General features: G+C 38.5%; 1 protein-coding gene across 1 annotated transcript in view; it reads right to left on the bottom strand.

Annotated features, from left to right (window-relative positions):
- Positions 1–20461, bottom strand: part of LOC6540503 (acetylcholine receptor subunit alpha-like) — a 50554-nt gene extending 30093 nt beyond the window's left edge. Inside the window, exons 1-4 of the mRNA XM_039373581.1 lie at positions 20293–20461; positions 20089–20225; positions 19886–20029; positions 13971–14090 (exon numbers count right to left, since the gene is read on the bottom strand). Of these exons, the coding sequence (XP_039229515.1) occupies positions 13971–14090; positions 19886–20029; positions 20089–20225; positions 20293–20400 (509 nt within the window). The 5' untranslated portion in view covers positions 20401–20461. The remainder of the gene's footprint in view (positions 1–13970; positions 14091–19885; positions 20030–20088; positions 20226–20292) is intronic.
- Positions 20462–27043: the final 6582 nt, after the last annotated feature.

Below are 27043 nucleotides of genomic sequence, written 5' to 3'. Positions count from 1 at the left end.
CGATGGATTTATTAATGTTCATGATTCCTGTTGAGATTTTTCTTATACTCTCGGCTTCTAGGTTTTTACTTGTCCCCAATTCTGGGTTTGATCGCATCATTTCCGATTGTTTATTAATTTCCTCATCGACTTGACAGGCATCTAACATTTGAGACAAATTGTATTCTTTTACCCAACAATTTCTTTTTAAGATCTACTCCAGCCCAGCTGTCAATTATTTTGTCCTTTAGACAAATCTCCTCGACTTCTGCTTTAGTAGCCCGAAATTACACTTCTGAATTTGGTGACGTAGCCTTAATACAAATTTAGCAAAAGTCTCTCCTTCTGATGGACAGAGATTCCTAAACAGATGCCTTTCAAAACTGGAGTTCTGCTTTGGCGAGATGTATGCATTCAATTTTTCAACAAGGACCTTGTATATATCTATATTATTATCTGTGGCATTTTCTAACACCGCATCGCGTAATGTGAACGCTACCGTCTGAAGTTGTGGTTCTCCTACATGAAGTAGTTTACTTCTTTTCCGAATAGGTGTGTCAATTTCTTCAGCTATGAGATAAATTTCGAAGGCTCTTAGCCACTTCTCCCACTCGATACGTAAAAGAGACTTGTCAATAGTCTCGCAGAGAAATGTCTTGATTACATTTTCACCCATTGTTATCGGTGTACCTGAAATTAAATGCAATATCGTTATTACTGGCAAACTGCCTCTGACTTAGTCAGATCGTGATTTTAGATTCAGTCATAAATATTTGTATATGTTATACATATTATATATAATATATATATACATTCGCCACATACTCATAGTACTGGCCCTGACTTACAGTCAGAGTTTTTTTCTAATCGCCATATACTAGTAGTACTGGCCCTGACTTTGTAGTCAGCTTTATTTTATTCTTTTTTTTCAAATCACCACATACTCTCAGTATAGGCCCCGCCTCGAAGTCAGCTTGATTCTTCTCTTTCTCTCTTTTTTTTTTGTTTGCGTGTGTGCGTTGAATATCTCCTTATGCCTCTTACGCTCTTTCACGCACATTATGTGTGCCAACACATGTACCTTTCACGTGTGTTCTTTTTACACTCTCTGTTATTTTCTCTTTCCTTTTTAAACATTTCCACTCATTCGACGCTCTCACGAGCTCACTCATCGGTGCCGCTGTTGCTCTCCTTTTTCATACTCCAAAAAAAAAAAAAGAGAGAACGCTATAGTCGAGTTCCCCGACTATCTGATACCCGTTACTCAGCTAGTGGAAGGGAGAAGGAGAGTCTTAAACACAGTTTTTGGCGGTTTGTAGGCGTTATAGTGGGCGTGGCAGAAAGTTTTTTGGCAAATCGATAGAAATTTACAAGACTAATAAAAAAATGAAAACATATCAAAACATTTTTCAAAAGTGTGGGCGTGGCAGTTTTGGGCGGTTTGTGGGCGTTAGAGTGGGCGTGGCAACATGAATCGACAAACTTGCGCTGCGTCTATGTCTCTGGAGTCTGTATGCTTAATCTCAACTTTCTAGCTTTTGTAGTTCCTGAGATCACATCGTTCATACGGACGGACAGACGGACATGGTCATATCGACTCGGCTATTGGTCCTGATCAAGAATATATATACTTTATATGGTCGGAAACCCTTCCTTCTGCCTGTTACATACTTTTCAACGAATCTAGTATACCCTTTTACTCTACGAGTGAGTAACGGGTATAACAATAACGGCACCAGTGAACGTGAAGGAAGAATGAGGGTGGAAAGACGGATAACATGTAAATAACGGCACACAACGAAATTCTTCTTGAGGTATGGAAGTACATATGTGTGCATAAATATTTTAACATACTACTTTTTCATTTCTTCTTTTTGTTTTTTATATATTTTTTTTAATTTTTACCTCGTCGCCACTGTAACAACCCGCATAAATGAAACCAATTTCACTTCAGTAGAACTTTATATGTAACTGCTTGTTTATTCACTTATTTTCGAACACAATAACACGCGTCCGTATCTGCCGGTGATCAAGTTCATACTACTCATCATCGGCTTTCCTGAGAGAGCAATGGTCTCTCTCACTGCTTGGCTGGCCGGTCTCTCGCACGGGTTCCCACAAACTTTAATAACCGTGGAGGTAGAAGAGGCCAAAACCAAGGGAGAGGCCGCGGAAACTACTACCAGGGTAATAATAATAATAATAATAGCAATGTGGGAATCACGCAAAATACGTCGGAAAACTCACAGAACCCTTTAGGAAACAACCAATAAATGTTAAAGTTCATTCCATCAAATATAGTCTTAATATATTTGTAACTTTCCATAATCATTCAACTGAAAATAAACTAACATTTTTCATTTATACTGGTGCAGATATCTCACTTTTGAAGGTAAATTCTGATAACTTCCAAATTCAACCAGAAAAAATAATAAACATCGAAGGCATAGGCCAAGGTGTGATAAAGTCTCGAGGAACAACCTCAATAGAACTCCAATCAACAAAATATATTATTCCACATAAATTTCACTTGGTAGACCCAAATTTTGCAATACCATGTAATGGAATAATAGGCATTGATTTTATAAAGAAATTCAATTGTCAACTAGATTTCAAACCAAGTGAAGACTGGTTTATAATTAGACCCCGAAATTTAAATTATCCAATATATATATGTTCCGATAATATATAGCGCTGGCAACAATACAGTTCTTGTGCCCGCCAGATCACAAGTTATTCGGAAAATAGACATTAATGCTGTAAATGATTACATATTTGTTCCTAATCAGGAAATACACAATGGGATTTATGTTGCAAATACAAAAGCAGCATCCAAACATTTATACATTCGACTTTCAAATACAACTAATTTCGACCAATAGGTCAAAGTAAACAAAATCCAATATGAAAATTTAAAAGATTACGACATTCATAATACCAACACTGAAAATAGAAGCGAACAAGTACTTTCAAAACTAAAGAAAAATTTTCCAGACCAATTCAAAAATCAATTAACTGAATTATGCACACAGTATAGTAATATGTTCGGACTGGAAACCGAACCCATATCAACAAACAATTTTTATAAAAAAACATTAAGACTTAAAGATGATGAACCCATTTATATAAAAAACTAGAGAAGCCCGCATAGCCATATTGAAGAAATTCAAAAACAAGTAGGGAAATTAATTAGCGACAAAATCGTCGAACCGTCTGTATCCGAGTATAACAGCCGAAAAAATCATTACCAAATTCACAAAAGAAGAAATGGCGATAAGTAATTGACTATCGTCAAATAAATAAAAAACTACTTTGTGACAAATTTCCACTCCCTAGAATTGATGACATTTTAGATCAACTAGGTCAAGCTAAATACATTTCATGCCCTGACTTGATGCCAGGCTTCCACCAAATAGAACTTGAGGAAAACTCAAGGAATATAACATCTTTTTCAACGAGCAATGGCTCATATTGCTTCACGCGATTACCATTTGGTCTTAAAATAGCACCAAATTCATTTCAGAGGATGATGACTATATTATTCTCGGGTTTAGAACCCTCTCAGGCATTCCTTTATATGGATGACTTAATGGTGATAGGATGTTCAGAAAAACACATGATTAAAAACTTAACTGACGTTTTTAATGTATGTAGGAAATATAACCTAAAGTTGCATCCAGAAAAATGTCAATTTTTCATGCACGACGTGACATTCCTAGGTCACAAGCAGTCTTATAGAAAACAACTTTACGATAAGAAAACTTCAGATTTTCAATTAAAAATAGGAGATAAAGTTATACTAAGGAACGAAACGGGTCATAAGTTAGATCCAGTATATTTATTAATTATATATATTTATTAATTAGCGACAAAATCGTCGAACCGTCTGTATCTGAGTATAACAGCCCACTCTTGTTAGTTCCGAAAAAATCATTACCAAATTCAGAAGAGAAGAAATGGCGATTAGTAATTGACTATCGTCAAATAAATAAAAAACTAATTTCTGACAAATTTCCACTCCCTAGAATTGATGACATTTTAGATCAACTAGGTCGAGCTAAATACTTTTCATGCCTTGACTTGATGTCAAGTTTCCACCAAATAGAACTTGAGGAAAACTCAAGGAATATAACATCTTTTTTAACGAGCAATGGCTCGTATCGCTTCACGCGATTACCATTTGGTCTTAAAATAGCACCAAATTCATTTCAGAGGATGATGACTATATCATTCTCGGGTTTAGAACCCTCTCAGGGTGATAGGATGTTCAGAAAAACACATGATTAAAAACTTAACTGACGTTTTTAATGTATGTAGGAAATATAACCTAAAGATGCATCCAGAAAAATGTTCATTTTTCATGCACAAAGTGACATTCCTAGGTCACAAATGCACAGACAAAGGAGTATTGCCAGATGACAAGAAATATGACGTCATCAAAAATTATCCTGTCCCTCATGAGCGCAAGACGATTTGTAGCATTCTGCAACTATTATCGTCGATTTATAGGGAACTTCGCCGACTATTCACGGCACATAACTAGATTATGTAAAAAGAATGTCCCTTTTGAATGGTCAAGCGAATGCCAGAACGCATTCGAATATAAAGAAAATCTTATGCACCCCACATTATTACAATATCCAGATTTTCGCAAAGAATTTTGCATTATAACGGATGCTAGTAAAGAAGCTTGCGGACCAGTTCTAACTCAGAACGGGATTCAGCTCCCAATAGCTAATGCATCACGTTCATTTACAAAAGGAGAAAGCAATAAGAGTACAACGGAACAATTCGTTGGGCAATTACCCATTTTAGACCATATATTTATAACAGAACTCAAAGACATGCAACATAAAGTCCTGAAAGTCACTACCGGGTAACAAAGTAGACAAAATAAAAACTGTACAGTAACAAATAAGGAACTATTGCCTAGGCAAAGTACCCAAAATGTATCTAAGCCCGACGTACACGAAGTCAACAAATGATGAATTACGAAAAGTAGTGACCTTGCGAATAACTGAATCTATTTGTTTACTAAAACGAGGAAATAAAATTATTGCAAGAATTGATGTTGACGAATCCATAGGCTTGAAATGCATGTCGGTATACTAAAAATCAGCCAACTCAAATTGGCACCGAGTGAAAAAATCTTTGAAACCATTTCAATAGATAATTTCAAAAATATGGGCAATATAAAATTGAAATCATTAAGAGTAGCGCTACTCCAGCCGTTGACCATTATAAAAACTGAAAAAGAGATACAATCAATACTGTCTACATTTCATGACGATCCAATTCAAGGAGGTCATACAGGCATTACAAGAACGCTAGCGAAAATAAAAAGACACTATTATTGGAAAAATATGACTCGTCATATAAAAGAGTACATACGTAGATGTCATAAATGCCAAATGTCGAAAACAACGACACATACAAAGACCCCAATGACTCACACAGAAACCCCAAAAAATGCTTTTGATATAGTGATAGTGGATTCGGAAACTACCGAAATCAGGATATGGCAACGAAGTATCTAGTAACCATACCGGTTGCAAACAAAAGCGCAAATACTGTCGCAAGAGCTATATTCGAAAATTGTATACTAAAGTACGGTCCAATGAAGACGTTCATTTCGGACATGGGTACCGAGTATAAAAATAAAGTAATTTTAGATATGTGCAAATACATGAAGATAGAAAACCTAACATCTACCGCATATCATCACCAAACTTTAGGGACAATAGAACGAAGTCCTAGAACATTCAATGAATACATTCGTTCATACATCTCTGCAGATAAAACTGATTGGGACGTTTGGACACAAAATTTTACATATTGTTTCAACACAACACCATCAGTCATTCATGATTACTGTCCATATGAACTAGTCTTTGGAAGATTACCAAGGCAGTTCGCAAATTTTAATAAATCAGATAGAATAGAACCTCTGCACTATGGGGCGAACGACCACTTTTTGTGGAATTAATTAATAACTCGAGAACGAAGCAACATATTTAAGTTCTGTTTTTTGATTTACGTTCATGATAAAAATAGTAATATATTTGAGGAAAAATGGGCGTAGTCTTGCTTTAAAAAAAAAAAAAACAACCCAAATTTTTTTTCAGTGTACAAAAAAAATTTTTTTGATCGAAAAAATTTAAAATATAATCATAAATTAAACCAATAAAGTAAGAAATGGGGGTTGCTTACCTTGTTTTTAAAAAATATCGAAGTTTTACTTCTTGCTTCACAGCTTTTATTCTTAACAAGAGAGAACGCTATAGTCGAGTTCCCCGACTATCTGATACCCGTTACTCAGCGAGTGGAAGGGAGAAGGAGAGTCTTAAACACAGTTTTTGGCGGTGCGTGGCAGAAAGTTTTTTGGCAAATCGATAGAAATTTACAAGACTAATACAAAAATGAAAAAATATCAACACATTTTTCAAAAGTGTGGGAGTAGCAGCTTTGGGCGGTTTGTGGGCGTTAGAGTGGGCGTGGCAAAAAGTTTTTTGGCAAATCGATAGAAATTTACAAGACCAATAAAAAAATGAAAAAATTTCAAAACATTTTTCAAAAGTGTGGGCGTAGCAGCTTTGGGCGGTTTGTGGGCGTTAGAGTGGGCGTGGCAAAACGTTTTTTGGCAAATCGATAGAAATTTACAAGACCAATACAAAAATGAAAAAATATCAAAACATTTTTCAAAAGTGTGGGCGTGGCAGTTTTGGGCGGTTTGTGGGCGTTAGAGTGGGCGTGGCAACATGAATCGACAAACTTGCGCTGCGTCTATGTCCCTGGAGTCTGTGTACTTAATCTCAACTTTCTAGCTTTTGTAGTTCCTGAGATCTCGACGTTCATACGGACAGACAGACGGACGGACAGACGGACATGGCCTGATCGACTCGGCTACTGATCCTGATCAATAATAAATATACTTTATATGGTCGGAAACGCTTCCTTCTGCCTGTTACATACTTTTCAACGAATCTAGTATACCCTTTTACTCTACGAGTAACGGGTATAAAAATAGCATAAATGTGTTTAAAAACTAATGTTTCCCAAAAAACATAAAATTCAAGGAACTAGAATTTTATTGTAATAAATATTTTTATGTTTCACATCTATTGTTAATCGTCATACACGAATTAAAGCTTTAAAACCATTAAAAACGGCGTTATTTTTTGCATTACTCGTCGTCTCTGTTATCCATTTCTCGAACAAATTGCTGTTTTTCACTTTGAGGTTAGACCCTTAAAAGTTAAATTTTGGAGAAAGTGTGCAAAAGTGTGCATTTATACTAATAGCATATACTAAGAATTGATAACTCTACAACATATAACAGGTTTTAGAGACGGAGTGAGCCGTACTCACTTTGTAGCTCTATTTAAAAATTAGAATACACTACAAAAGTTGTGTTTTATTAGGGTTAGAACTTACTGAAGATTATTGGGACACCACAGTTAATTTTAACATTCGAAGATCACAAACACATATTAAAAACCACAAGGATTCGACTGCATGTTATAAGTAACACTTTTGATAATTGTTTATGCACTTTTTGTCACTTCAAACTTGAAAGATTTTTCAGCGATTAACAAAAATTCGGTTATCGGTGTGCCAGCGCAAACGAAACAGCTGACTAAACAGCTGTTCACTGAACAGTGGCGCCCTCTTTTAAAATTTTAAGTACGTAACATGATTGATTGATGTTTTTTAAATACATTTCAATTTAAAAAAAAATTTTTAACGACTTTTAAAAAATAAGTTTTTTCCACATAAGGTGGTCGTTCGCCCCATAGTGCACTGTATAATGTAGAATATTACTCTAAGGAAATAAAATTTAGATTACATATAGCCCCCTTAAGAAACCTTCAGATTTTTAATTAAAAATAGGAGATAAAGTTATACTAAGGAACAAAACGGGTTATAAGATAGATCCAGTATATTTAGGTCCTTATACTGTAGAAACCATAGAAGACAGAGATAACATAGTAATTAGAAATACAAAGCAAAAGAAACAAAAAGTACATAAGGATAGACTAAAAATATATAATCAATGAAACGTTTCATTTCACTTAAGAAAAGGTCTGATCAACCAGAAAAAAAAAAGCAAAACAAAAAAAAAAATGTTTTTCCTTCTAAGAAAGGTAAACTTAAAACAAAAAAAAATAACGTACCAGAGTGTCATGGGGGCCACTTGATGCTGGGCGCGTTTAGCCAACGTCCCCACCCCCCTTGGGGGGAAAGAACACTAACCTGGATTCCCTTCAAGCCAGGGATTGCCAACCATCGGGTCAGCAAGGAGCTACCGGAACAATGGGCGTCCCGCGGCGCCACCGATCGTCTCAACATCAGCTTGGGACAGGCACCCAACGCCTATCGGCGTCGAAGCGATAGCCGTCATCGATAACTTATCGATCATTCGACTACTCAATCGCCGAGGGTGGTCCGATCGCAGCGGTGGGTCCTCACTTTGAATCTGATAGCCAAGCAGCGCGAACGTGAAGAACAAGGAAAAAAAATAAAGATGGCAAATCGCAATGATCCCCGATGGCGGTCATTACCGCCACCCTTAGTGCGGATTGGAGCGGACGCAGGCCCAGCAACTCCACCTGGAGTACCCCCAACAATCCCACCGGGAGTAACCCCAAGAACCCCCACCGGAAGGACCCCCCGCAGTGGACAGCAGCTCTCTCCTTCTCCGCCCCTCATGGTCGGAGGGGATTGAGCTCGGGGTCATCTTGGTGACCATCCGGGAGGAGGAGGAGGTGCCGACCGACGCCCGGTTTACGAGGACATCTCGGACGGTGAGCTGGAGCCGGTCCGAACGACGTTGGTGGCACCCAACGCCATTTTCGACGACGAGGGCCAAAGGTCCCCGGAGCGCCCCCTCGCGATCGACCAGCCCCCCTGCGTCGACCAGCGCACCCCTGGCGGCAACCAGCCGGTCACACCCGAAGGTCCGACAACCTCGGCCGCCGCAAAGCGCGCGCCGCCGTGGACGGACCCGCCCCCTTCGAGCCCCGTTCGGCAGCCGCCCGGACTCGCGCCCTGACCCCGCCCGGCGACAAGCGAAACCCGAAGGGCAACGCCCGCGCGACGTCACCAACAAGACGCGCTGGCAGTTTTGGCCGGAAGGGTCGAAGTGGTGAAGCGCCCGGTGGCCAAGGTGAAGCCACTGCCCGCCACCAACGAGTGGCGATAGCGCTTTAGGCTAAGCCCGGGATACTGGTGAATGGGCGCCAATCGCCACCCTCGGGTTCCCATTCGAGGACGACCTAGTCCCCGAGGAGACGGAGGCTTCCGACGACCACGACCTAGAGGAGGAGGGAGGAGGGATATCCCGTGACGGCCTCTACATCCGTGTTTCCGACCACCCCCGAGGAAGGGATGGGATGTGATCCTTGTGACCCTTTTGGTCCCCACACTCTATTGTTAGGGTTAATTGGTAGGATTATTGTTAGGGTTAAATTGGTAGGATTAGTGCTAGGGTTAATTGGTAGGGTTAGGATAATTAGGATAGGATTTGGCATTAAGAGTAACCTATAAACAAGAATAATATAATAGAGAAACCCATGAAGGGCACCTAGATTAAGAACCCCCCCCATACACACACCCACCCGCGGGCCCACGCAACACCCGCAATACGGGCACAGCAACATCAAACCCCGCAACACCGGCGGCCAAGACCGCAACACGGGCCCAGCAACACCGCATCATCAGGCCCGCAACATAAGTGGCTAAACCCCGCAACACGGGCCCAGCAACATCGGCAGAGCAACCAGACGCAACGCACGACATTCTCGGCAGAGCCTACAGCTGCGTTCACTTCGTATGAATGAAGCCAATGAATTTTCAATAGAAATTCAGACATTCAACATGGTTTTCCACCTCGTGTCGGCCGAAGGCGACAACGCTTGTGCGGGCAAAGCGATTGGCGACAGAGACGGGTTGCTGGACGAACCGCTGCTTGCCTATCGGGGAGTTGAAAGTATGCCTGCGGGACCCAACATTTTTCGGAGACACCAGTGGCCACGTGGAGAGGAGTGGGGCGCCGACCGCCCCGACAGGCAGCCAGCATGGATAGGCTGGCCACCAGCCCGGAGGAGTGAAAATGGGGGGAGCCGGTCCTCGGGCCGACCCCCCTGATGGCGAAATGTGAGTGTGTGTGTAGGGAAACTAGCTTCGAAATTATTCTAGGAGTTAAAAATATAAATAAAGTATTGTGAATTCATGGGACCAAAAACGGGCCATCCATTTTAAATCCTTCCTTTCCCAATTCTCCTTTCCTTCCCCCTCGAGCCACGTTTGGGAGAAGCGCCGCGCATCGCAGCCCTGTTCGGGAGCGGCCCTGCGCATCGCAGTCGTTCTCCCAGGCGAGACTTTTCGCCCCGCGTCCCGCAACATCTTTGCAACGCCCCAGCGGCAACCCCATCTCCTACAATCTTCCTGATCTTCATAATAAAACCTTGGCCAGCAGGCCCCTTTTAGACCGCCTGTCTCACATATAAATATTTCTGTGAAGGATCCTGGGCTGACTGAGTATATATCCTGGCCCGTGATTAGCATCCTAACAGACTCTCCTTCGCACTTCCACTAGCTGAGTAAGGGGTATCAGATAGTCGGGGAACTCGACTATAGCGTTCTCTCTTGCTATACCCGTTACTCGTAGAGTAAAAGGGTATATTAGATTCGTTGAAAAGTATGTAACAGGCAGAAGGAAGCGTTTCCGACCATATAAAGTATATATATTCTTGATCAGGACCAATAGCCGAGTCGATTTGGCCATGTCCATCTGTCCGTCCGTGTGTCTGTCTATCTGTCCGTCCGTATGAACGCTGTGATCTCAGGAACTACAAAAGCTAGAAAGTTGACATTAGGCATACAGACCCCAGAGACATAGACGCAGCGCAAGTTTGTCGATTCATGTTGCCACGCCCACTCTAACGCCCACAAAACGCCCAAAACTGCCACGCCCACATTTTTGAAAAATGTTTTGATATTTTTTCATTTTTGTATTGGTCTTGTAAATTTCTATCGATTTGCCAAAAAAACGTTTTGCCACGCCCACTCTAACGCCCACAAACCGCCCAAAGCTGCTACGCCCACACTTTTGAAAAATGTTTTGATATTTTTTCATTTTTGTATTAGTCTTGTAAATTTCTATCGATTTGCCAAAAAACTTTCTGCCACGCTTACTATAACGCCTACAAACCGCCAAAAACTGTGTTTAAGACTCTCCTTCTCCCTTCCACTAGCTGAGTAACGGGTATTAGATAGTCGGGGAACTCGACTATAGCGTTCTCTCTTGATTTTAACTAGTTTTTTGTCGAAATGCATTTTCTTTGTGGCTAATTGATGCCAATAACAGTTTTAGAGTTGGCGAGGCTATATTTGTACCTGGTGGAAACTCGACGAGTTGGCTGGATGCAACTGTCTGCAGCGGGAGACAGCGTAAGGAACGACGGAACTGGAGGATTTTTATAATTGAACGTTAACATGATCTAAGGCTTACATTAATTAAATTTAAATTAACAGAATTAAGCACAAATGGAAAGAAATATGTGTTTGAAAGATGACTGCTTGCTGACAATGGCTTACTTTCTGATAAAAAAAACAAGAGAGAACGCTATAGTCCAGTTCCCCGACTATCTGATACCCGTTATACCCGTCCGTTCATACGGACGGACAGCAGACGGACGGACGGACAGACGGACATGGCCAATTCGACTCGGCTATTGATCCTGATCAAGAATATATATACTTTATATGATCGGAAACGCTTCCTTCTGCCTGTTACATACTTTTCAACGAATCTAGTATACCCTTTTACTCTACGAGTAACGGGTATAATTACGAAGTGATCAAAATTGAAATACTTTTTACAAATTCAAATAAACGAATCTTTTAGTAGAAATGGATAGTGGATTCAACATTTACAATTCATTGGACTTAACAAACATTTAAAATTCAAGTAGGGCTTTCCAAAATATTTTGTATTAGAACGTTTGCATAGAGGAGCAAATATTTTCTATGGAAAAATTGCAAATAGTGCTAGAGGATGTCGTTAAGAACGGCTTGTCAATCTATTGGGCCAAGTGTAAATCCTAATAAAACAGAAAACACAAAAGTAGAAAACATTCTAGTCATGGCTAAACCTTTGTCAGATTTATTAAGTCCTTTCACAAGGAAAGAGCAGTGTAAGAAAAATATCAAATCCAAAAGGAATCTGACAATGGCCAGTTACATTCCTTTAATGTGTATGAGTCGAAAAACAAAGTTTTGTTATGAACTGTACAACTGAGGACAAAAATGCAGCGTTGACAATGTGTAATTGTCCTGGGAACTTGTCACAGATTGTAACGCGTTTGCTAGGACGTAGAATTAGAAAAAAAATTTGTTGCCGATTTCTGGGTAGGCAATTTTTTCAGATAGCCTATGACGAAGAAGAACATCCATCCGGTACATAAATTATATCCAAATGTAAACTAAAACAAGAGAGAACGCTATAGTCGAGTTCCCCGACTATCTGATACCCGTTACTCAGCTAGTGGAAGGGAGAAGGAGAGTCTTAAAGACAGTTTTTGGCGGTTTGTAGGCGTTATAGTGGGCGTGGCAGAAAGTTTTTTTGGCAAATCGATAGAAATTTACAAGACTAATACAAAAATGAAAAAATATCAAAACATTTTTCAAAAGTGTGGGCGTAGCAGCTTTGGGCCGTTTGTGGGCGTTAGAGTGGGCGTGGCAAAAAGTTTTTTTGCAAATCGATAGAAATTTACAAGACCAATACAAAAATGAAAAAATATCAAAACATTTTTCAAAAGTGTGGGCGTGGCAGTTTTGGGCGGTTTGTGGGCGTTAGAGTGGGCGTGGCAACATGAATCGACAAACTTGCGCTGCGTCTATGTCCCTGGAGTCTGTATACTTAATCTCAACTTTCTAGCTTTTGTAGTTCCTGAGATCTCGACGTTCATACGGACAGACAGACGGACAGACGGACGGACAGACGGACAGACGGACGGACAGACGGACATGGCCAAATCGACTCGGCTATTGATCCTGATCAAGAATATATATACTTTATATGGTCGGAAACGCTTCCTTCTGCCTGTTACATACTTTTCAACGAATCTAGTATACCCTTTTATTCTACGAGTAACGGGTATAATGAGCAACAAAAGGGCGACAAACACACATACGTTCGATGGAGATCAACTAACAGAAGTATAATCTTATCTTAATAATCGTAGATACATATTTGTGAACGTTTAAATGTATCCAACACGCAGTACTGGAGAATACTGCGATCGGCTTAAGTGTCAGCAACAGTTCAGCATTTATAGATTGTTGGTGCGAGAATGGAGCGGGCACAGGAACAGGAAAGTTTCTGTGCCCCAATCATTACCGGTATTATGCCAGGGAAATGGTTTAGGGATCCTTTTGGTTCTTTGAAAACATATGCGGTAGCTGCATTCTATGTTATATTAAGTTTAACTTCTCAAGCATTAAAGCATACTGCACCTCTCTGACTGCAATGCAATCAAAACCTTCAAGCCTTATACTGGGTGTGGTCATCACTATTTTAAGATCTAAAAGATCTTCAAAAAGATATAAAAGTTGCACTGTCTGCAGTAGTCAAAGAATCTCGAAATCAAAGTTGGAGACAAGTTGTGGCAAATTTGACGATCCTCCAATCTATGGAAGTCTAACCGGCATCGGATTGTGGCCGTTTTACAATTAAGATTTCTTAGATTTCAAGACGCAAAACGAGTTATGAAGATCTAAAAAATCTAAAAACTGTCGTTTAACGCGGCAATAGCGAGATGTTTTTTCGAAAGTAATTTTGGGATTTGAAAAACTAACACCTCATGGAAATTGACTGGCACGGGTAAATGCAAGTTTAATATATATACCTTCACCAACTTAAATCGTTTTATATACCACAAGTTATTAATGGTATTACTGTAATAAAAAAGCAAATTAGTAATACTTTCCTTTGCGATAACTCTTCCTTTGGCAGACTATTGTTGTATCCCGAAGACACGAGTCGATCAATATTTGTCGCAGAATAATAAGGGTAAAAGCAAGCATGTGTGTCCTTTAAAAGTAATTTACTGAAAAAAATATTGAACATTATTTGTAGATGGTAAAAGTTTAGGAGATATGAAAGGAAATGTGTCGAAACAAAGACATTAGAATAACAAGGTGTTTAACGCCATACAATTTTTTTGCACTCGAATTTTTTGTGCTGCAGCAACTCTCTTGTATACACAGTCGACCAACGCATGTGTGCACCCGTATGCTCATGCATTGTAAATTTTACAAAATGTGCCCTTCTTTTTACAAGTTCTTAGATTTCGAACCTATATTATTTTTAATAAATAGCTACCACGTAAAAACTCTAGTTTTGCCTTTACACAAAATCATGGAAATACAGCACAGATATAATAATACACAATTTCATAAATGACATTGATTTTAAATAAAACCGCTAGTGTTACTGTTTAGTTTATGAATTGGTTAATTTCAGACATTTGAAATTATTATGTGGACACCGATGCGTACGTTTTTATTGAGAGGCACAATGTGACTAAACTAAGCTTTGAATCGCCATATGATTATACTAGCTTAAGATGTAAACAAGTTACAGTTAGAAGTTATGGAAAAGTACTGGGAATGCTCGCGCAGCGGTGTCTCGTTCCCGAACATACCGGCCGCCCTGAACGATTGTTCAGCACAGAGGCAGCGCAGTGCAATAGGGCGTTTATAAAAGCCGTGGGCAGTCTTCACCGTTACGATCTGGACCCTGTCGTCTAATCCTGCGTGCACTTCAGTGATCCGTCCAAGGATCCATTTAGAGGGTCCTAGAATAGGATCCTTGAGTATTACCAGTGTGTGGATTTTCAAATTGTCGGTTTCCAAATGCCATTTTGTGAAGAGATGTCAGGTATTCCATATGCCACCGTTTCCAGAAACCTTGGACCAAGGCTTGCAACTGATTCCACCTCCCCAATCGATTGATTTGCATATCCACGACTGGGTTCAGTCAATTCAGTGGATCCAAAGATTTATCTCCATTTGGGCACAGAGGGCGGGAATTCAGGATTGTTTCTATTTGGTTCAGAACAGTAGAGAGCTCCTCACACGTTAAAGCCTTGGATCCAAGTATCCGTTTCATAAGGAAACTTCTTACATCCCTGCAAAATGGGGAGCAGATGAGGGTATAAAGTGCCAAGAAATCCCTTCATTGGCGAAGAATCCTGCCAATTCCTTATTTTTGACTTGTTGAATGGCCACGCGTCTCATGTCATCCAAGGTTGGCTTGCCTCCATGAAATGTGGTTCCGTTGTCCGAATAAAGATCAGTAGCTTTTGCTCGGCGGGTGATGAATTGTAGAAAGGCTGCGATGAAAGTCTTTCCAGTTAACTAACAACCTCGACATGGAGTGCCTTCGTGGTGCATGCCTTTCCGATGCGTGGAGTTCGTCCTTAGGATCTATGATGGCGATCGGTCCAGCGTAATCCAGCCCTGTATGTTGAAAGCACCGACTAGCTTAAACTCGAGGAATTGGTAGCTCACCAATGATCTGGTTACTGGTGCGTTTGCATTGAAGAAAGCTGCGTTTGCATTGGAAGACAGCCTTTCTAATGAGATTGCGGGCTCCCAGAATCCAGTACTGCTGACGGAGATTGGTAAACGTTGCATCAACTCCAGTGTGAAGATGGGAGACATGAAAATGTAGAACAATTAGTCCAGCTAGTTGCGAATCCTTGGGTGTTTTGCATTTAAGTTTTGCGTAGATTGGTCGATTCTCCCACAGACTCGCATTATTCCAAAATAATGCAGGAACGGAGATAACCCGATTAGATGCGATTTAGCGTTAAGCTGGCGTCGATTCACTAGCTGGGTATATTTTCTGGCCAAGCATTTCTGTTGCACATGTCGAATGAGTCGGCGTTGTGCGGCCAGTAGCTCTTTAGAAGTAAGGAATCGTAAAGAAGTCAAGTGTGCATACTTTTGTCATCGAAATTTGAAGATACGCTGAACTTGTTTGTAAAATGTGGCCTTTCCACCACAGTCGATGCCCCAGAAGCTTTGACAGATGAAGTCCTCGAAAAGAACAATCCGCAGGATTGTCTTCCGTGCGAAAATGGTTGCAGGAGTTGCGGGGAAAGTCGTTTAGGATCTCAGCCGTTTAGTTGCACATACGCACAGAGGCGCCTTAGATACTTTAGGGTTACATATCATAACTCTTGAACCAGTTGAGATATTTTCATAATTTGTTATAATTTTTCATTTTTTTTTTCTTTTTTTTTACAAATAATTCATCTTATTCTACAATATTTAATAAAACAGAACAATTTATCAATATACATTCATTTAAAATCATTACAAAGTACGGGATTGAAAAATAAGACGCCATTACAGGGAAAAATGTATGCCCGCCATTAAATTTCGTACTGCGCAGCAACTGCGCTTATAGCTGAATTTGCACTAAGCCGCGCGTTTTTTACGCCGAGTTGAAAGTATCTTTTGCCTTTGAAATTCGGGGTGGGACGTCAGGGGACCCGAATATGATAAAGAACATATTCAAGAACAACACCTCATCCGCCAAATCCGATTTAAATCATTTTTGGAATCAACCCTTTTGAATTATTACCTGTCGAATGCAATATCCGATGCAACGATCCGTTGTCATCAAAAATTAGATTTTTGTATAGTATCTGTATCTCTTGCGCCATTGTGCAGCGTTTTTTTATCGCTTTCTTTGCCTTTTCTCGACCACCATGCGGAGTGTGATTCAACAACGAAACTTTTGCAAAGGCCAAATCACTCGCATTGTTAACAATAGTTGTACGCCTGGTGCAACTACAGAAAAATTATTTGCGGTTTGTACGGCTCTCGGAAGAGCTGTATGCCTTTCAATCGGAAGCCGATTGGGAGTACCCTGACGACGAACTGGACGCACATGAGGAAAAACACTACGCTACATACCCTATTCTTAGCAACAGGCTGGAGGAGTTGAGACGGGATGTCAGTGCCGACAGTATCGCGGCCACTGCTTAAGCCGCAGACACAACCCAGAGAAGCCGAGTTGCTATTTAGTTCGAGAGAATCAAACTTCCGACCTTTTTTGAGACTTATGAGGACTGGAAACATTTTTCGGACTTGCTTATAGGATCATTAATTGTTCGTTCATTCATTGAAATGGACAGAATTCAACCTAACCAGGCTCTCTTGAACGCTAACGATCCTAGGCTTGCATTGATTTCGCTGACAACCGAACAGACGTGTGAAATATATGTACATATAAGAAGACTATGATTCTAGAGTTGTGTCCGCACTTGTTTTATTATTATTATTTATATTTTTTAAATGTACTTTTATTTAGACAATCTATGTTTAAATAATTTACTTTGTATATTTTTAATTATTTAGTATATTTATTAAGTTAAATAGGTAGCATGTAAATGACACATTTTTTTAACTTTCAGTATTTAAAATGCAAATAAGATTTAGTTTAATTATTTTGGTATATTCTAATTCTAATATTCTAATATTTTTAAAAGGGCGCAATTTGGGTGGGCAGAAAAGCCCACGTTTGGTAGCTAATTCGAGCGACAATCGAATATTATTTATAATTCTATAATATTATTAATAATTTTACTATAATATTTTTCTTTTTCGTGTCATTATTTTAATTGTCATGGCATAAATTTTTTAATAATATTTTATTAGATCATATTAAAATGATCAAAACATTAGTCAGGCTTGATTGACTTCTAGCACAAGCACGCACACAAGCAACAAAATTATATTTTTAGATTCTTACGCTCTTAACTTTACGCGAACGGAGAGTGAGCAATTTTGGCCTTTGTGCAAGACCAATGTATGGCCGTTACGCATCCTGTTATTCCAATGTCTTTGGTCGAAAGATAAAAAAAGGAGGACTTGTGAAAAGAAAAGAAAGTTAATTAATTCAGAGGCCGAAGTTTAGGAGCTTGGACAAGTGATGAAATAGAAATAAGAGATTTAATCGCTTCTCTGGTAATGAAATGTGCTAAGTATTTAAAATATAAGTAAGTTGACTATTTCTGCTCTATACTTTAAAAACAGTTAAATCCAGCCGTGATAAATGAATAAAGCAGCGATAACAATGTTTGTTGATGTCAACGTTTACTACTGATCCTATATTTACATTCATGTGACATTTACGCAAATACTCTTGACGGCAAACCAACCAACCAACAACCAGTATATTCCGAGATACCCATTATTCAATTTGCCAATGATAGGAGGTTATCAAATGAATACGGCATACAACATACATACATTACACCCCTTGGGCATAAATCGTTTTGACGCTTTCGATCAACGGCATCCTAGTTAAGCATTTCACAAGTATTTTAAGTTCAAAACTTTCAAGCAAAGATCCAACCTGTGTGCCCATTTGTCAGCGCAAAGGCTTTGTCCACCCCTAATAAATTAAATGCAAGATGCATTCTGCATACCCATTCATCAGAACACAATTAAGACCAATCGAACTCTATTGTCATGTTTTCGGTAGCGATGATTACGTGATGTTTTTCATTAGCGATGAACAGTTCCGGGGAACAACACATCTTTTTCATCAACATTCTTAAATAAAGAAAAATTCTAAAAAAGCTTCAGTCCGAATCGGTTTTTTAAAAAGTATTAAATAATGAATTACTGAAGTCCATTGGACTCATATTGGTACCCAAAAAATACAAATTAGAATGTCAGTATGGCTATTGATTACAGAGGACTGTCCATAATAAATTTTGCTGTCCGAACATTGACGAAATATTTGACAAGTTAGGTCAATTTTTTTTCTTCAACATTACATTTTATTAAAAGGTTTCATTAAATTTAAATTGACCAAGTCTTTATTCAAGAACCTGAATTCCTATTACGAGCCCCAAACTATGAAACTTAAAAGCTGGAATAGCTAAGTTTTTTTTCCAGTGACAAAAAATCAACTCTAATGCATTTTCTCTGAAAGCTTACTGAAAGTATGAAACAGGTAGAAGGAAGCGTTCCCAACCATATAAAGAACATAGAGAACATAAGACATATGATGTGTACGATGATAAAAAATGTATTATATTTCCAACAAAAACAAGAAAGAACGCTATAGTCGAGTTCCCCGACTATCTGATACCCGTTACTCAGCTAGTGGAAGGGAGAAGGAGAGTCTTAAACACAGTTTTTGGCGGTTTGTGGGCGTTAGAGTGGGCGTGGCAAAAAGTTTTTTGGCAAATCGATAGAAATTTACAAGACCAATACAAAAATGAAAAAATATCAAAACATTTTTCAAAAGTGTGGGCGTGGCAGTTTTGGGCGGTTTGTGGGCGTTAGAGTGGGCGTGGCAACATGAATCGACAAATTTCTACTTCTATGTCTCTGGAGTCTGTATGCTTAATCTCAACTTTCTAGCTTTTCTAGTTCCTGAGATCACAGCGTTCATACGGACGGACGGACAGACAGACGGACAGACGGACATGGTCATATCGACTCGGCTATTGGTCCTGATCAAGAATATATATATCCATATAAAGGGTCGGAAACCCTTCCTTCTGCCTGTTCCATACTTTTCAACGATTCTAGTATACCCTATTATTCTACGAGTAACGGGTATAACAACTATATGATTAAAGCGTACCTGTATTTCAAAAAATTAACAAAACAAAAGCAACCAACATAACAGAATCATTATTTTAAAGATCAAAGTTAACATTTTATGTATGTACATAGAAGAAAACGTACCCCATTTTAAATGAAATTTTTAAGTTTAGCAAAAGCCCATAAAGCTATATTTCTAAAAAATTTATATATAACTTGTTTCCATTCGGTCTCCTTTGTAAATTTTTTTTATAAAATTGTTTACCTTGTTTCGAAGTTGTACGTCGGCCTTTTAATGAATAAAAACGCTGGCAAAAAGTCAATAAAGACGCGCTTAACCCAGGGTGCCATTTTATGAGTTTGAGGTGAACGAAAATGAACGTTCAAAACAACAACCGTCACGCAGATACTTTAAAGAAATTTAAAAATATTACGTCACATTTTATTTACAATTTAATTCAATATTACCTGATGGACACAAGTATCATGGCAAATATAAGGTATTTTCCCAGCAACGGAACAACCAATGACGTCGGCGGTATAATTTCAACAACCAAAAGAAAGAACACGTGAAGGCTAATAAGAATAGAAATAGATAGAGTAACCTGAAACACATAATTATATATATATATTTTAATTTTAAAAGGAATATGTTTACACATCTTTTATTACCTTCTCTCCACTATCCGATGGAAGGTAAAATGTCAATACAGTTAAAAAGGATATTCCCATGCACGGTATTATTATATTAACAGTATAAAAAAGCGTCTTCCTTCTCATTGTTATATTAAATGTGATGTCCAAATATGGTTCGTCGCAACAAGTATAAAACTTTTCATTCCTGAAATTTTGTTAATTTGGTTTTTTTTTTACTATTATTGTGCTTCTTGCTTATTTTAAGCGATGATTACTTTTCTATTTTTTACATTTAATTGTGAAAATGTAAGAACCGAAAAGTTATATCAAAAAACTGGTGTATTGCTAATAATAAATTTATGACTAAAATCGGGTCTTGCAGTTGCCAGTAGTTCCTATATTTATTTTTTTTTAACATGGCAACTTTAAAGACAAAATTAAGCTCTATAGCACCGCAGCTGTGCAATAACTTCGTTCGTTATTTATACAGAGAAGCTGCTGGAGCATCTAAGCTCGCCTCTCTCGCGATAGTTATCAATCTGGGATCCAAGTGGAGGGTAAATTATTGTGGTTTACTTACAAGTTGTGCGTAAATTGTAACGTTAGTAAAGTTGTAGGAGTATTTTAAAAATGAAACGCCCGATTTGTTTTATATCTCTTGCGATTAGTGATTTGTTCGCCGGTGTAGCCAAAAGATTATTGCTTGAGCCATCACCAATGTGTGCCAAATAAAATAATTGTTGCCCTCGACGCGTTTAGTGTTTAATTTAAACATATTCGTGTCGGTCTCGTAACAGACTGATCCTAGTTCCTTATTTTTGCTGCCACCATCAAGAGACCTTCACCGTAAAGGGCAGTGGCTCATAAAAATACCCTAAGGAAACCAGAGGTATTTGTGCAAAAATTGATAGTTGGAGCTCCCTTGCCTTGTTACACCTAGCTTTTAATTCTTGGATGCATAGCTGCAATCAAATTATTCAATTTATATTTTCTTTAAATACATAAATTAAACCGCTCTTGGACGACGCAACATTTATTTATTGAAAATTATTATTTCGAAAACTTTGTTTTGGCCATTGTATTTTAATTTTATATAACAAATTAAAAATATTAGTTAAAAACAAGAGAGAACGCTATAGTCGAGTTCCCCGACTATCTGATACCCGTTACTTAGCCAGTGGAAGAGCGAAGGAGAGTCTTCAACACTGACAGTTTTTGGCGGATTGTGGGCGTGGCAAAAAGTTTTTTGACAAATCGATAGAAATTTACAACACAAATACAAAAATGAAAAAATATCAAAACATTTTTCAAAAGTGTGGGCGTAGCAGCTTTGGGCGGTTTGTAGGCGTTAGAGTGGGCGTGGCAAAAAGTTTTTTGACAAATCGATAGAAATTTACAGGACCAATACAAAAATGAAAAAATATCAAAACATTTTTCAAAAGTGTGGGCGTAGCAGCTTTGGGCGGTTTGTGGGCGTTAGAGTGGGCGTGGCAAAAATATTTTGGCAAATCGATAGAAATTTACAGGACTAATAAAAAAGAAAAAATATCTAAACATTTTTCAAAAGTGTGGGCGTGACAGCTTCGGGCGGTTTGTGAATCGACAAACTTGCGCTGCATCTATGTCTCTGGAGTCTGTAATCCTAATCTCAACTTTTTAGCTTTTGTAGTTCCTGAGATCTCAGCGTTCATACGGACGGACGGACAGTCGGACATGGCCAGATCGACTCGACTATTGATCCTGATCAAGAATATATATACTTTATATGGTCGGAGACGCTTCCTTCTGCCTGTTACATACTTTTCAACGAATTTAGTATACCCATTTACTCTACGAGTAATGAGTATAATAAGCCAAGAAACGAAAAATAAATTGTTCTGAAAGTGCTGAAAACCAAGCTATGTACATTCGCCGATTAATCGACGGGATACACCAGGGAGCTATTGTGAATTTAGAGGAAGCATTTAAATGTCGATTCCAAAATTTAAATGCTTCAATTAAAAGGGAAAATCAGTTACAAAACATAGATTGTGTCGTTGAATTTGGAGACGAGTTGGAAGAACTTTTGTATAGTGACTAAAAATAATGTCTCTGGTATCTGCCTTAAAGACTGCAAGCGTTAGCGAAACTTTGTGATCAGCTGCTGTAGCCCCAACTCGTGTGCGACTTCAAAATTTGGCATTGCCAAAATTTAGTGGAGATAATTCAGAGTTAAAAAATTTTATCACACTTTTCGAAACTTGAATTGATAAGCACGCCAGCATTCCAGTTATCGAAAAATTTAACCACTTTGAATTTAGGCAGCCGTTTAAGTCTGATCCAAATGAGTTTGGCAACTCCTTCGAGGTTGCAAAACTTATGTCGCCTACAGACACTCCACATTATGTGTTTCCCCATCAATGCATGTTAAGGCCCTAGAGTACGTCGACAAAGTTGCTCGTCGGGTTCAATGCTTCCTGTAAAACATCGTCTCAGGTGGCCCCAAAATGACATCCTGATTGTGGGACCGACTATTCAAGAAGAGTTGTACTCCACGCTACTGTGCTTCCGGCTGCACACGTATGCCCTGATCGCCTACTAACAGTGTGGAGCAAAGAATCCATCTGAATCCTTGAGATTATACACGCTTAACACCGTTACATATTGTACTGGACTAGGCCCATATATAGCCATTCGGTGTTTCAAAAGGTTGAGGGGATTTTCATTCACTAGAGCTGCCGAAGTAATTGGATTTGATAATTGATAATTGATAATTGGATAAGATTGGGATGAAACGATTCCGATACATTTGGAAACAGCTTGAAATGTGCTAAAAGGCACTCTGTCTCAACTGGATGAGATATCTATTTCTCACTTCGTGTATATCGACCCGATGTCACCGTACAGTTGCCTCTGCCGACGCATCCATGATAGCTTATACAGCTTGCGTTCCCAAGGCTTGAGTTATGTGCCGCTCACCTTCTCGCAGATCTCTGTCATAGAATCAAACCCTTACTAAAAGTCTCTATCGAACAAGTTGTTTATTGGTGGGATTTTGAAGTTATTCTTCACCGGAATCGATCTCAACCATCTTCGTTGTCGACATTCGTTCGAACAGGGTAGCGGAGATTCGAAAATGGTGAAAAGAAGTTACATGGCGGCATGTTTCCACAAAGCAGAAGCCTCGACTGATTCACAAATTAAATTAACCTGCAGATAGATTCCATGTACTCCGCCCATGGATTTTTTTTGGCCCGGTCTATTAATCTCGACTTGGAGATTGTATCAGATCTAAGAACTAATTATTTTTATTGGCTTTTCAAAGGTTTATTGGTCGACGAGGAACAACACGAAGAACATCGTCGGAGCGAGTCGCCACTACCAGGCTCTTCGCTAGCGGATCGATGAGCAGGCGGACGCAATTCGCGAATTCGCATCAAAAAGAGGGTGGGAATATGCGTAAACCCCTCTCCGTGCTCCGCAGATGCGCGGGCTTTGGGAGGCATGTGTTAAAACTGTGAGCAGTGGGCAGCGCGCTCCTCAACGCGGAAGAGCTGGAATCAGTCCTCATCGGGATCGAGGCCGTGATGAACTCGCGTTGTCTCGGAGCTCTCAGCCAGGTCCCAAACGATGGAGAGGCGCTCACTCATGGAAACAGGCTTCAAACCGTCAAGTGCAGACGCAACCTCTTCGTCGCCTCCGGAAATATGATTTTTTTTTTGTAACCAAAGTTATCAGTTTTTTTAATTAACTAATTAAAAATTTCAAAGTGAAAGCGGGAAGTACTTAACAACAGCGCAACCTGCAATATTTGCAGGAAGTAAGAGCGGTAATACATCAAACCTTTTGTCGCACTTGAAAAATAGGCATCAAGATGCCTATTTAAAGTGTGTAAAAGTAAGTGTAAGTAATTGCATTAGGAGTTGCATTAGCTTGAGAGCGCCATTTTTGTGTGACTGATTTTACATTTGAAGACAGGATTAGGACTGAAATTTTTACCGTAAATAAATCCAAAGCTAGCTGTGGGTAGTTGGCATCGGCGTTGGCAGAACATTGACGACATCGCTGGTGGCAGAACGTATCTTGGAATCGCTCGTTTTAACTGGATTAACCCAGCATCCAGATTATTGCAGACTATTCAGATTTTGGTTATTGAGAAGACCGTCGCGGTAGATGTTTAAAAATTCGTGTTTATTCTGCAATACTTGTTATTCTTGTGCGAGGGATGTATGCAAAGCTTGTAGAGTTAACTTAACATAGTCTAGAAGTGCAATTTCACAATTTATAACAAGAGAGAACGCTATAGTCGAGTTCCCCGACTATTTAATACCCGTAACTCAGCTAGTGAAAGTGCAAAGAAAAATTTCAACACTGACCGTTTTTGGTGGTTTGTGGCCGTGGGCGTACTCGTAGAGTAAAAGGATATACTATATTGGTTGAAAAATATGTAACAGGCAGAAGGACCATATAAAGTATGTCGTATATTTATTATACCCGTTACTCGTAGAGCTCCTTAGCTTCGCACTCTGAACGTCGGGGTACGTTACTCGTAGAGTAAGAGGGTATACTAGATTCGTTGAAAAGTATGTAACAGGCAGAAGGAAGCGTTTCCGACCATATAAAGTATATATATTCTTGATCAGGATCAATAGCGAAGTCGATCTGGCCACGCCCACACTTTTGAAAAATGTTTTGATATGTTTTCTTTTTTGTATTGGTTTTGTAAAGTTCTATCGATTTGCCATAAAACTTTTTGCCACGCCCACTCTAATACCCACAACCCGCCCAAAGCAGCCACTCCCACACTTTTGATAAATATTTTTATATTTTTTCATTTTTGTATTGATCTTGTAAATTTCTATCGATTTGCCACAAAACTTTGCCACGCCCACTCTAACGCCCACAAGCCGCCCAAAGCTGACACGCCCACACTTTTGAAAAATGTTTTGATATTTTTTCATTTTGCCAAAAACTTTTTGCCACGCCCACAAACCGCCAAAAACAGTCAGTGTTGAAGACTCTCCTTCGCACTTCCACTAGCTGAGTAACGGGTATCAGATAGTCGGGAAACTCGACTATAGCGTTATCTCTTGTTTTAATTTCAAATATAACGACTATTTCTGTGACTGTGTGTTTGCTTATTTTGCTTTGTATATTATTTGAATACACATTGTCTACCTCCTGGGAGCGTGGCCAATAACAGTTTAAGTTTCTGGGTCGCGGGCGGAAGTAAGAAGGAGAGAGAGATATAGATATAGATATAGATATAGATATAGATATAGATATAGATATAGATATAGATATAGATATAGATATAGATATAGATATAGATATAGATATAGATATAGATATAGATATAGATATAGATATAGATATAAATAGATATAGATATAGATATAGATATAGATATAGATATAGATATAGATATAGATATAGATATAGATATAGATATAGATATAGATATAGATATAGATATAGATATAGATATAGATATAGATATAATATAGATATAGATATAGATATAGATATAGATATAGATATAGATATAGATATAGATATAGATATAGATATAGATATAGATATAGATATAGATATAGATATAGATATAGATATAGATATAGATATAGATATAGATATAGATATAGATATAGATATAGATATAGATATAGATATAGATATAGATATAGATATAGATATAGATATAGATATAGATATAGATATAGATATAGATATAGATATAGATATAGATATAGATATAGATATAGAATAGATAAAAAAATAAAATAGATATAGATATAGATATAGATATAGATATAGATATAGATATAGATATAGATATAGATATATATATAATTAAATAATCGCAATACTCATATGTAAAAAAATATAATTTTATTTTACTGAATGATTACAATTTTTTTAGTTGAGAAGAACACCGACCGATTATAATTAGGTCTCAAACTGAACTCTGATAATTACTCTGATTTGATTGACGTTCAAGCCTCGGTTTCGAGCTTTTCTAATATGGACTTTAGACTTTAGGGTTCTGATCAAATGAAGAGAGAAAGCTTTGGAGTTGCTGACTTTAATAGTCTTCGCATTTCTCTTGGATTCAAGTGCATTCGCTCTTGGATACAAGTGCTCTTAGATTCTTATAATTTTGTTTATTGAAATCTAATACTTCTGTTTTTCGGGATTGCGAGTCCGAGCTTTAAACGTGGGAACGGAACGATGATGCGAGGGCTTAAGCATAGATTGTTTAAATTAGACAACGGATGTTTAGTCTACCAGTGGGTGACTTATCAGGTATCTGGTATCTGTTGGGTATCTGTTGGGTACATCCAGAGTTGTGTTGGGTGTGTGGGTGTGTTGGGGTGTACATGTTGTATGTGTATTAGTGTGTAGGCATGTGCTTAAGTCTTAGGGACTTATGGATATGTCACTCCCCCAATCATTGAATTTGGCCTGTCCTCAGGTCGTTAAATTTGGATATATCATAACATTGTTTTCTGGTTGAATATTTTCCTTGACATTAGTTTCAAGGTGCGGATGTTCTTCTTTTTGTTTACAATATTTGACAATAATTTTCTTAGGTATATTTTTAAACTTATATGCTAAATACAGAGTCAAACTAATTATCATGATGACAAAAGTTGTAATGCATATAATTTGGAAAAAGTTGTTGTGTTTTACATGCAATTTTATCATTTCTTTTGTTTCTAAGTGATTTATTGGTTTTAAGCGTGTAACATTGTTGGTTATATAAATCGTTTGTGTAAAATCTGCTACATTATTAGAAATTAGGAAT

The sequence above is a fragment of the Drosophila yakuba genome, chromosome 3L (genome assembly GCF_016746365.2).
Source record: "Drosophila yakuba strain Tai18E2 chromosome 3L, Prin_Dyak_Tai18E2_2.1, whole genome shotgun sequence".
NCBI lineage: Eukaryota > Metazoa > Arthropoda > Insecta > Diptera > Drosophilidae > Drosophila > Drosophila yakuba.
Note: the sequence above shows the minus strand (reverse complement) of the source record. Positions and strands in the feature narration are given on the sequence as shown.